The sequence below is a fragment of the Malaclemys terrapin genome, chromosome 7 (assembly GCF_027887155.1).
Source record: "Malaclemys terrapin pileata isolate rMalTer1 chromosome 7, rMalTer1.hap1, whole genome shotgun sequence".
Lineage (NCBI taxonomy): Eukaryota > Metazoa > Chordata > Testudines > Emydidae > Malaclemys > Malaclemys terrapin.
Genome location: NC_071511.1, coordinates 59,999,694 through 60,012,783, shown reverse-complemented (window position 1 = coordinate 60,012,783; position 13,090 = coordinate 59,999,694). Strand labels below are relative to the sequence as shown.

Below are 13,090 nucleotides of genomic sequence, written 5' to 3'. Positions count from 1 at the left end.
GGTTTCAAAAAAAGAATTACCGGTAGGTAAGCTCATGGAGGATAGGTCCATCAATGGCTATTAGCCAAGCTGGTCAGAGAAGCAACCCCATGCTCTGTGTGTCCCTGAACCTCTGATTGCCAGAAGCTGGCAGTGGACGACAGGGAATGAATCACTCAATAATTGCCCTGTTCTGTTCATTCCCTCTGAAGCACCTGGCATTGGCCACTGTTGGAAGACAGACTACAGGGCTAGATGGACCATTGGTCTGACCTAATATGGCCGTTTTTATGTTCTTATGCTGAAGAAAGTCACATCTGCATCATTTTGGTGACTTGTATGTATACAGTATTGGACACACAGCTCTGTGCAAATGAAGATGACTTGTTCAAAGCATGGGATGGCTGTGAAGTGACTAACGATCTCTCTTTCTGCCCTGGGCAGATTTTTACCACCAGAACTGCTATTAGTAGCCAACCATTTCCTGCTCAGCCAGTTCAGTGTCTCTTCAAAGATTTGCAGGAGGCACTCTTGTTTCACTAACATATCCTTCAAGCTATTAACTGCGCATTGGTGATATGCGAAGCTATTATTATTTAGTCCATCTGAGCTCCTTTTCTAGGATGTTTTACTTCTCCGTGGTCTCAGTGTAGGGAGTCCATAACCTAAATAACCATGTAGAATTTAAATATCTGGTCTCCATAGAAACATAGATTTGAGTAGCTCAATTCTTGACCCTTCTGAGACTGAGAGAGTGCCATGCAGCTTAAGGATGAGATATTAAAAATGAATGATCTGAACTTCAGATTTGTGGAGCAGCCACAATGGCTGTCAGTAGCCACATCTCCCCCATGATGCACTGTTCTGAATCATAATATCTGACATTTACCTTCAGTGACATCCTCCTTACCAGGGTGGCTTCATTTCAGTGGTACTCTATGTATCTAGACTGGGATTTCCCAGGGGCTAAGGGAATTAAGTGAATTCTCATTGAAACTCAAAGGTCCTTCAGAAAATTCCAGCCCAAGTTCATGGAGCATTACAGTGTTTTATCTAAATGAGAGCTATTATTTACCATTATCTCCCTGTTGTCTCAGTCCCTTCAGCTGAGTGATCAGTTACATGCCCTGCTGCTAAAGCTGTGTGAAGATCTGCCACATAAAAGACTTTCCCCAGAATCCATTTTGGAGGCATGTGAAGTGCACCAGAAGGAATCTTCCTCTTCTCCTGCAAGTGTTTACATCCAGAGAATGGTCAAATTTGTGCTAGGAAGCATCACTGAGGTCAGTACCTCTTTTATTTCCCAGCAGTGACAATACTATAGTAGTCCTGGTTGGGTTTTTTTTGGCGGGGCAGGGAGTATGGACAGTAGAGTAGAATATTTGAGAGCAAGTTAGCCTGTGAAAAGTCAATGATGGCTTGAAATGAGTGACTCTTGTGCCATGGAAGATGGTGCATGTACTTTCTTCAGTGTTTAGGTTGCATTTTTCTATTAGGCTTCTACATATTTTTGACACCATGGAAGCAGGGGTGAATTTTTCCAAAAGCACCTGAAAAATCAATGGGATTTAGGCTCCTACGTCACAGAGTTAGGCAGTTTTGAAAATTATACCCAGATGCCATTACGTTTTAGGAATACAATGTATTGTCAACATTGGGATGCCATGGCCCCAATCCCAGGATTGCAATATTACCACTCCTAGGATTCTCAGATGTAAAAGCCCCAGCCCAGAGCATGGTGAAAACCTTGAATGCTGGATGACTTTTAAGACTAGCTAAGTACCTTTAAACAACTGTGCTGTGGGTTATGGGCTACATCCTGCTGGATTTACCCATTCAAGTAACCCCACTGTATTTCAGAGGGAATACTTGTGAGAGTAAAGGAAGTAGGAACTGGCTCTAATTTCCCCAAAACCAGATTATGTGGCTGTCCTGGGTTTACAAACCCCATCTGGGCATAGGCAGAAGGGAGAGGAGCATCTTCCCCACTTTCAGGCAACCAGACTGACCACTCCCCAGCACAGCTGCCAGCATTGCCAATCATGGTGGCATGCAGCCACAGCTGGGACCAATAAGGAAAACAAGCCCTGCTATAAAGCAAGGAGAACAGAGTGAGATAGGGAAGCAGAAAGGCCTGGAGTAGCATAGGGACAAGAGTCTCAGGCCAGGCTGACAGGATGCTAAAGGAAGATTGCAAGCCCTGAAGTTTTAGGGCTGGTTGACTGATTTTTATGTTAAATTGATGGATTGGGTTAATTTGAGATGAATAGAGGGAGACTAGTTAGGAGAATGCTGGGACCTCTGGGAGACTGCCTCTAGAGCAGTTGACAGTGGCCTTGTGTGGGTGTGTGCCCATGTGGATGAAGCAAAGAGGTTTCCCCATACAATGTACCTCCACGCATAGAGAGATACAAATCCAGTCTCCATGGGATCATTGCCCAGACTTCATGCTCCAGGCTAATGCCACAGTGATAGTAGCTTTTCCACAGGCTGTGAGACTTCACACTGGCTAATGGAACTGGCTTCACGAGGGAGGAGAGCATGCTCCCCCTGCATAAAGAGTTTCCACTTGCCACTCTGGTTTACGTCATTCTATGAGCTCAAAGACATCCTACCTATATCAGGTACAATATCTGCGAGCTCCCTGCACCTCCTTTGCCATGGGGCTGGGCCATAAAGGCACAATCAAGCCTGAAAGGTGGTGGTGTTAATAAATAAGCTTGATAAATTGTTTTCAAGAATTTACGTTTTCAAGGAGCACTTTTGTTGACATTTTGATTGGGAAAAAATGGAAGAGAAAGTCAATGAGATTTTCAAATAAAATGTCCCCTGTTTTTTGATCAGCTCCAGTTAATAATAATCCAATAGTCCATTTGCAAATAGTTTATTTCCATCCCCAATAGGCGGTATCATTTATTTAACACACACTCACATACAGTGTCACTGATGAGCGTAGGCCAAGCTGAGGGCAAGGAGCACTTCCTCATGAAGGTTTGAAGTCCCCTGGTCTGCTGACATTGACTTGCAGTGCAATTGGTTTGCAGGTAGAGCAGATAGCCACTGAAGACAGCCACCTGAACAGAAGCCATGTGATAAGGAAAAGGCTGCACGGGAAAGCATCTGACAGCTCAGCATTGCCCTCCCAGCTGAATTTTCATCAAGGTAAAGGATTCTGGTTTACACTGCGCTTCTCAGAGGGTCTTCCAGGCCAGGTGAATTGTTTCAAATTATGTTGGGTCAATTATATGTAGAGTTGAATATGATATTTACTGCTTTGCGTCTGAATGAGCATATGATGGAGAAAAATCTATGACAACTCAGCAAGACTTTCACTGCTTACAGGTTCCAAGGACTGTGATCTGAAGGCTAGGGAGCAATGTTAAGGGATCAGCATGCATATATTTAACTCCTTAAAACAGTCCACATGAAAGACACTATACGAAAAAAAGTTGTTTTGGTACTCTGTCTCCAACTGAATGCTCAAAGGTGAAGAATAGTTTCCCCTGAATTCATGCTCAAGCCATTTCAAGAGCATATTCACATATTTCCTTCTTGAATAGTCCAGTAAAGGTCAGCATACATCTTCCTTTCAAAAAGATTTTTTTTACTCTTACTTTTATTACTCCTAGAGTGCTTTTAAGAAACAAGGCCAAATTCTGCTCATCATATCCATGAAGGCAGCCCTACGGTAGCCAACTAGACAACCCACCTGAGAAAGGCAAGCGGGGTTCATGCTTTTGGATCCCTGGTCACAATGTACGCAGCAATCCATCCTGACTTCATGATTCACTTTAACTGAACTTCAAGATGTTATTGTCCCTCCGGGTAAAACTCTGCTGCAAGATAAATATTGACTTCGGCTTCATGTCCTTTTGTTTCCTCTCAGGTCAATAAATCTTGATGTTCACCTCAGCAGAAGTTAATATCAGTGTATTTCTGTCCTGGTTTTGCCCCTAATTCAGCAAGCTCTTATGCACAACATACGAGTAGCCCTGTCTCTATTCAGCAAATCATGTGAGCACATGCTTATGTCTCATTGACTTCAATAGAATTAAGCACATGCTTAAAGTTAAACACTTGCTTGAATGCTTTGCTATATCAGTACCTTTGTTATTTTAAAGTGTGGACATTCGGGGTGCATTTTCTATTGAGGGTGCATTTCATTGAATATTTTTCCGCTTTAAAAATTACCACCCCAAGTTGTAAGGCCCGGGAAAAGGATAGGGGTAAGATATAATAGAAGCAAAGAGAGGGGCTGCAACTTCATGATGTTTTGGGTCACCATTCTTGGGGAATTGCTGCAGTTGCACTGTATGGTGGATCTGTATCTTGGCACTCAATGTGGAGCACTCCTGAAGGAGATAGCTGGGGTCTCTCGGACATGTGACTTTGAAGGACAGAAATAGCTAGAACTTGCTCCTTGGCTACCTGAACCTTCCTGACACTTTTCAATTAAAACTTAATGGAAATAATGTGTACATTAGGCTCATGTTGGTTGGGATCATTGAAGGGGCTGTAGGGACTGCTTTCTGTCAGAGTGGGGCTCTAAAAAGCACGAGGGAAGAGAAGCAGCTCTGCTAAGGGCTGGTGAATGCTTTCCTGATGGAAGTGAAAAGCACTCAAGACATTCAACAGCAAAGACGACTCGATCAAAGTGAGCCAAGACCAAGTGATAGATAAGCGAGCACTTGGATACAGCAATTTTAGAGTCAAAAGAGAATATGGTGATTTACCAGGCTTCTTTTCTGTTTCCAAACACAGGGGCCAGGTTACTGAATTATAGTCAGTCGGCAGAGGATTACAGACAACTCTCTGTGGATTATTGTGACTCCAGCAGCATTTCGGAGAGCACATCTTTGATACTGTCAAACAGGGGCTGCAGGAGAGGTACTATTCAAATTTCTACTTTGAAATTGTTACTATGATTTATCCTTGCAGTAGATCACCTCCAGACTGACTTCCAGTTTCCCTCTGAGCAGAAATCAGAAAAGGTATTGAACGGCCAACGTTGTGCCAGCAAACATGCAAAAACCAGTTGATTGATCCCGAAATTTTATCAAAACCACTTTGCTGGTTCTGTTTTGTGTGTGGAGGTGTAGGGGGAGCTGCGTGCGTAAAAGGCAATTGAAATAGTAGAAGCTGCTCCCTCCCTCCACCCTGAGTTGAGCTGGGTCTCTCGCTTGCTCGGTGCTGACAGAGCCACAGATGAACATTTTATGTAAAAATAAAGATTTTAAGTGCTGGTGACTGCCAGCGTGCTGAATGCTGCATGAGACAGGGCCTGCGGGCTGGGCTGGGGACCCCCCCGCACACATCCCGGCTTCCCCTTCAGCCTCCCCACCGGCCCCTTTCCCTCTTTAGCCTTCCCATACCTCCCTTCCTTCCCCTGTCATCTCCGTCCCCTTCATGCCCCCTTGCCCTGCGGCCACTCTTCACTCTCCCATTCAGCCCAGGTGGCCGGAGCTGTTCCACTCCCCAGTGGGGAAAAGCTCCTTGCAGCAGTCACCCCCCCGAAGCAAGCATGCTGAAAACCAGGCCGGCCAGAGGGCCTGCTGCAGAACAAGCTGAATGTTAAGGCTGAAGAGCCTGCATGTGTGTGTAACAATCTGCTCCTGCCCTTAGCGGAACTGACTGGGGCGGGTGGCTGAGGCAGGTACACGGGGTCTCCAGGACCCTAGCTGTTGGGGGAGAGAGGAGGTCAAGCTGCTGAGTGTGGCTCTGGGCCCAATCCTGACCCCACTAGAGTCAGAGGGCTGCCGTGTGTGACTCCTGCTGGCGAACTGCTCCTGGGAGCTGGCCGTAAGGGGGTCAGAGCTGGCTCAGAGTCTTCAGCACCATGGTCATTTGGGAGAGCCCCCAAATTCTGATCTCCCTGGACCTGCTCAGTCCTACCCCCGGGGCACAGCTTAGAGCGGAGCCGCCTGCACGGAGCAGTGGTGCAAACTGGGAGCAGCCTGCAGCATGCATCCTTGCTGATAACACACACAGCAACTCAGCTCTAATTTAAGGACATTTGTGCTGATGGGCTGTGCTGGACACTCCAGGGCAGGGGGAATAGTGTCTTGGAGAGGCCCTTCCCAGCCTGACTGGTGACAAACTTCTACGGATTGCAGTGGGCTCTTGGAGGAGGGAGTCTGGTGGCACAGCTCTCCTTTATGTGGCAGCGGTGCAATAGGATTTGTTAATCAGCAATGGGCAGAGAGACTGCCGTGGCTGAGCTGAGGCAGGCAGGTAGGAGGGGAGCGGCCCACTGAAGTTTTGCCTTAGACAGCAGATTGTCTTGAGTGGGGCTGAGAGTGGGAGAAGGCATTGGGGTAGCACTGAGACCCATAGGGTAGCCGGAGGGGTCTGCCCACAATTAGACAGGCCTCAGACTGTCTAACTTGGGCCAGGAGTTGTTACAGGTCCCAGAGCAGCCCAGGTCTGGGAGGGTGTAAAGGGGTCTTAATGCCCCCTTAGTCCCCCTCCCACTCCTTGGGCTCTGAGTTCTGGGTGCACCTTTAAGATGCGCAGCACAGAATCCACCTCTTGTCTCATCACTAAGGGGGAAAAAAGATCCTTCCTTCCTATAACAGAGGTGGATACTTAAAGCTCCAAAACTGTAGTCAATATAAACCTACAACAGATGGATGCTGCAGTGTGGGAGCCACTACTTATCGAGGTGCCTGAATATAGATTTAGGGGCTAATCCCTTTTTGAAGATCTTGGCTGTAATGCTCAGAACCAAGGGTGAGTCCTGTGGGATGGTGCGTACACTCAGTTCCTGTTGAGTCCATGGCAGTTGAGAGTGCTCAGTACTTTGCAGGAGCGGGCCCTAAAAATACAGTATATAAAGTAACACAAGTAGACTCGGAGAATTTGCTCACCGTAGCCGTCCTTTCCCAGGATAATATATCCAAAAAAGACATTCTCCTCCCCATGGGGCTATTACAGTCCAGAAAAAGACCACTATGATCAAGGGAGATTCATATCCTCAGTGATCTTTGCTAGTATTCCAGCATGTACTCTGGAAGCTCATTTGCATTTAAAAATTCATTGTTCATGGAAGTAACTTCTTCAGGAGCCACATGCTAGTCTTAAATCAGGAATATAGGACTGGATGGGACTTCCTGGGTCATCGAACCCAATCACAAGCAACCCCATCATATAATCCCATTCATAAATTTAACTCGTTTTCTGATGGCTCTTGATAAATTGTTTCTCCGCACTGTTCCTACTGGAAGGCTGTTGCAGAACAAGGAATGGGCTTGATTAGTGCTAAAAGTATGGCATCGAGGCCTGTGAACTAGTCAGGTCATCCCACCAGGATGATGAAATGCTAAGGGTATTTGAAGTGCTTGTCAAAGAATACATACAGGTAACTTGCCCTAGGCGAGTAGAGACTTGCAAGGCTGTCTTATCAGAAAGGAGTGTAAACATGTGCCCTCCTGAGAACCTCAGCTGGTGTACATCGACACAGCTATGTTGACTTCAATAGGCCTATGTTAACTGATATCAGAGTAGGATCTGGCCTTGATATCAGGCATGTGTCACACCCTCTCATTTCTCACTGCCAGCATCTTCACCTCCGAGTCACCCAAAGAGCCTGACTTTGCAATACTGCCATCTGCTGTTTGAGAAAATACACTGATTTCTTTAGTCTCTTTTTGTATAGTTACGTATTCGTTTGTTTTTGCATATTGCCATTGTTGTTGTTGTTCACCAGGCTTATGTTTAAGCAATTAATTTTCTTAATTAAAATGATATGACCTGTCTTGTGAGAGAGAGGCTCAGATTTTCATTAGAAAAGCATCTTTGGGCTAATACCTAGTGGTCTTCAATCAGTCACTTGTCACTATGGATTCTATGTCAATTACCCTATTGCATCTGGGTTTCCACAAGATTTGAATAGTTAGTATTGTGTATCAAGGGACTAGGAATCACATTGCAATAAAAGACCCGCAGCACGGCTGTGACTGGCCCAGGTCAGCTATCTCCGACTCTAGGGGCTCAGACTACAGGGCTATAAAATAGTAGTGTAGACGTTCAGACTTGGGCTGAAGCCCAGGCTCTGAGACCCTGCAAGGGGGCCTGAGCTCCAGCCTGGGCCTGAAGGTCTACACTGCTATTTTTAGCCCTGCAGCCCAAGCCCCACAATGCTGAGTCAGCTGACCCAAGCTCTGAGTCTTGGTGCCGAGGGTTTTTTATTGCAGTGTAGAGGGACCCACAGAGTTTGTGTCTGGATTCAGAGCCAAACTTCCACAAAGTTTGTGACTATTCAGCTTTATTTATTTAACATAAGTTAACTGTAGATTTCTGAGTTATTGTTTTTTTTAATGCTTCAGATGGCAGCTCTTTTATTGGAATCCAGCATTGTATTTTTGTGTTGCTATTTAGAAAGAGGCCTCAATAATAACACTCATTTCTGGTTCTGCATCTGATTTTAGCTCCCCCGTAATTGGAGGGAATTAGACCCTGCTCGTCTCTAGCTTATTTCCATTTGCAAATCACTCCCCAACAAACCCTGGTTTCTGTGCTTGTATTAGTTATTCAGAAGTATTCACCAAATCGTTTCTGCAAACTATTGGCCAAATATCCTGCAAATAGTTCACTTCAGCTGTTTTGTATTGCTGGGGTGTGATTGGCGACTTATGTCACATAATATTGTTTCTCTTCCTTGATCGGATGACTGGAAAACGTTTAAACAGAAGAATAAGGACTATCGGTGGAATAATAAATGCTCCTGTTTGCACACAGGACCCTCATATTCATGCAAATATAGGGATTCACACACAGACAGCCATTCCCCCAAACTCATTTATCTGAACGTCCATGAACAGTGAATAACAAGGCAGGGCTTTGGAGCGGAGCCCGGAGCAGGAGTGCGGAGCCCGGAGCTAGAGCGCGGAGCAGCTCCGGAGCTGCAGGTTTTTGCCTGGAGCTGGAGAGGAGCCGGAGCACAGCTCCAAAGTTCTGTAACAAGGGCTTCAGACATAGCTGAACCAAACAGCCCGTCCCAATACGAAGGATTATTCACGGACGCTGTTAATGCAGTGTTCAACCAGCTCTGTCATGCAGTCATTTATTATGTCCCCCAAACAAGGATACGGGACAGCCAGTCCAAATCTTCTCCCTGCCATATTGTCCCAGGATCTAATGCTGTGCGCACCTCAGGGGAGGTGGAACTGGGGAGCATTTGGGGCTAGTGACCTTACAATGGAAATATTGGGGAGGGGGCAGATCTATGTTTCCACCCACATGTGTTGTTCTGCTGCATTCTGGGAATGAATACATGCACTAGGTAGGAGGGTGATAGAAGTGAGAGCTGGAGGTGGAGGGGCTGGAGCAGCCACCATGGTGCCTGTGATTGGGCCGGGGAGCAGGTGGGAACCGGGATGACTGGGCTGGAGCTGGGAGCAGCTACATCTGGTGGCTGGCAAAAGCGAGACATGAACCGCAAGGACCCCTTTCCCAGCCTGGAGCCAATTGTCCCACCCCACCGAGTCTCAGTAGCTCCCCTCTTCGCTCCCTAGGCAGAGCACCCACCCCTACTCCCCCTCCCATCCCTATGTAAAGCAAGCTTTGCCACCTTTGGCGCTGCTTCAGTGACAGTGATTGTGCTATTCTCTTGATTTAACGTTAGGGAAAGCTCCGCAAGCACAGCAGGCGTGGGACCCAAACCTGAGTGGGTCGAGGACACACAGTAGCTACAAGCTCTTCATTAACAGGTAATCAGTAAAGTTTTTGTCTTTAAAAGATGGGTCTTTTTATGACTGCAGGAGGCACAGGGGATCTAGTGTGCCAGTGCTCTGATGTGAAACTACAGGGAGCAACTGGATTAGTTAGCCACGTGGTAGCAGACACTGTTCATCTAGAGCCAAATCCTGAAGACTTCACTGCACTCCTGCTTGGTCCTTCCTCAGAGAAAACCCCTGATTCCCTTCAGGAGGTGTTTTCCTGAATAAGGGCGAAGGCCAAGTTTGCAGTACGTGATTTTCAGAGTAACGTTTAACTTTTCCTATAGGTTCTCAGACTGAGTCACTATTTCAACCCCCCTGGATCACTAAAGAGTTAAAGGTAACCGACAGATGCCACCAACAGAAAGATAGGGGGCTTGTCTCTACTTGGGGGATTGGCCTCGATTTAGCCATGGGTGACCAGCAGCCAGTTGTGACTGCTCCAGTGCAAACCCCAAGTGTAGACCGGGGATGCTGTGATTTGCATCACTGGAGCTAATTCCTTTTTGAAAACAGAGTACGCTGCACCTCTCCCTATCTTGGGATGTCTAAAGCAGGGGGCTAGCATGCTGCAACTGCAGCTGGGGCTAATTCCAAATGCAGACAAGGCCTAAGAATGATTAGCCTCTGAGCATCACAAAGACCAGAATCCCCTATTTACCTACCTCTTAATCCATGATAGGTACCCAGTTAAGCAGAATTCTTATCCCAGTTAAACAGGAGTTCCTGCCATCAAGCATGATTGACTTAATTCAGAACCATGGGAAGTGCTGCATTTAGATTTCTCCATTAACCACGTCCTGAGTAAACTGATTGAACTTCCTATTAAACAGCCAACAGTTAACCACAATTACCAGAGCTATGAGCTACTCCATGTTCCCCTGTACGTACAGTAAGAAATCATTGCAGTTCATGCCCCAGGATGACAGTGTTTTTTGTGGGGAATGGGTATCATGTAGAGGTGATAGTCACATGTTAAATTGATCAGTGTATTTATCATGTGCTTTTTGAGCACCTCACTGGCCCTCTGCCCAATCAACCGTCCCTGCCAGGGCGTTCCAAGTCAACACGCTGACACTTTTGTTGTCAACTCTGCCCAAAGGTGGAATCATTTTCCAAATGACTATGGTCTAAGGTCCAGGGCCTGGACGGGCAATATAGCATCCTGGGCCCATGATGGGTTTACGATCTATGACTCTGATCCTGAAGGCCCACAGGATGTGTTTTAACTTTACCACATTGACTTCAGTGGGACTACTCAGGGTATTCAAATGAAGCATGTCCACGAGTGTATGCAGGATTGGAGCCTGTACATAAAAATGTCACAGCTTTGAAGTCTGATATCTCACCCCCTGCAGGATGAGAAATGGCAGCCTTCTCCCATGGGCAAGGAGAGATTCTCATCTTCCCACTGGACCCACTATGCTTGGCATTGGGCTTCAAACTCATGACATTTTTATGTCTAGAAAAGCTATTTTAGGTCATTGGCTTTAATTTTTCTCTCCCTCTGTGGCTGGACTGATGGTAAAAAAGATACCTACCAGGCAGCAAGATACAACAAATATTGTCAGGGAAACATTTAAAAACCTTCCGAAACATCTCTCAAATAGATTTGCTGTAATACACGTGGTATATACAGAATAAATGATAGCATGGTGGGTATAGAAGTTTGGAATGATTGGCATAGCTCACTCACCACTTTGTCATTTGTTAATAACACAACTAACCCAAACTAATGCCAGCAAAACCTTCATACCTGCAGCTTGCCATTGGCCATTCCCTATATATAAGTTCATATGCATTATATATTTCTGCTAAGCGTACATTTGTCTGGCAGTGTGGACGACATCAGTGTTTTAAGGGTTAAATCTCCAGTATTGTTGTCATTATCTGAACCTTGATTTTCCGCAGCGCTCAACATCTGTTAATTACACTGACAATCCCCTTGATTATCTGAAACCTCAATTATTTGATTAGATTCAAAGCCTCCCATCCTGAAAATAGCCTATAGAAAGTAATGAAGAATGGTACCCTTTCCCCTGTTGTTTTTTAACCACCCTGTAGAATTTAATAGAAAATGTCATCCTTGCTGTAGGTTCTTGAGGATAATTCAAACAACCTGCAGCCAAATCCTCTGCTGATGTAAATTGGCAAAATCTTCACTGACTTCAGTGGGACTGTGCTGATTTTCAGAAACTGAGGATCTGGCCCAGGCAGTATAGAAAGGAACACATCCTCTGTTTAAACCCTATAGGCTTTTAGATTAATTTCTGTAGAACCTTCACAGTTTTATCCATATAACACTTTTCTGTAGGGGTCATGCCATGTAGATCATGGAGATTGTCCTTTATTGCATAAGCCAGTGCCACTCAAAGACTTTTAAACTCTCTGTCTGTTGCTTTGGATTCGCAATCTGAAATATTGCTCACTCCTTTGAAGATCAGCAAGTGCTGTGGATGAAATCCCTGCTGGGACTCAGAAGAACGACAAGCCCAACCTTCTGAAGTTAGGCTCTACCTTCTCGGTGTCTGCCAAGGACTCATTAGCAGCTGCTGCGTCTCTGAGGTGCTTGTTCCAAAGAAAAGAAAAGGTGACTAGTGACAATGAGCGCACTGATTGCAAAATGTAAAGCCCGCACAGATACCTGCCCCCAACGGTGTAGGGTCTATTGGATAGCTGACTCAGCTCATCAGAATGGCCGAGCCCAGAAAGGGCACCATAGGATCTGGGTGTGATAAAGAGCTCAGTCCGGCAGTCAGACTCCCAGAGATGTCAATGGGAGCTTTGTCTGCATAAGGACTAGGAGCTGTAGGACTGAACCTTAAAAGGCCAAATTTCCCGCTTGGGGTTCTAGTCATGCTTTCTGTGACCATTAATGCATACTAAGGGCTGTTTCTATCAGTCACCTTAGCTGTGCCTTCAACATATCAGAGAAGGGCTGGATCCAAAGCCCATTGCAGTCAATAGGGATCAAACAGCTTTAGAACAGTCCCATGTTGCTCTTCTTTTACAATATACACCCAGGCAGAAGGCATAGCCTAGAAGTTAACACACTGATGGGATAGTCAGGTGAGCTTGGAGCTATTGGTAGTGCCACCATTAAGGTGTTGTATAACCTGTGGCTGTGAATGTCCTGTCTGTAAAATGGGGCTGGTGATACTTGCTTAGCAGTCTGAGCATAGAAGCCAAGGAATAAATGAGCCATTGGGATTTAGTTCTCCTTTCATCCTCAGCTGTGGTTGAGGGTGGTATCCTTGTGCTACCTAGAGCAGAGGGGGTCAGCCTCCAGAACTGTTAATCACCCAGCTGCATGTGCACACAGAGAGAGGAGCTTTTCGCTATTTTAATTTGGGTGGTTTTGTTTGCATAACGCTGCAGCAAGAGATGCTGGCAAG

At 45.9% G+C, this 13,090-nt stretch overlaps 1 protein-coding gene across 1 annotated transcript in view; it reads left to right on the top strand.

Moving 5' to 3' along the window:
* The window catches only part of FRMPD2 (FERM and PDZ domain containing 2), a 132,082-nt gene that overhangs the window by 5,716 nt on the left and 113,276 nt on the right, over nt 1-13,090 (top strand). Inside the window, exons 4-8 of the mRNA XM_054033323.1 lie at nt 1,077-1,262; nt 3,024-3,141; nt 4,741-4,866; nt 9,602-9,686; nt 12,135-12,285. Of these exons, the coding sequence (XP_053889298.1) occupies nt 1,077-1,262; nt 3,024-3,141; nt 4,741-4,866; nt 9,602-9,686; nt 12,135-12,285 (666 nt within the window). The remainder of the gene's footprint in view (nt 1-1,076; nt 1,263-3,023; nt 3,142-4,740; nt 4,867-9,601; nt 9,687-12,134; nt 12,286-13,090) is intronic.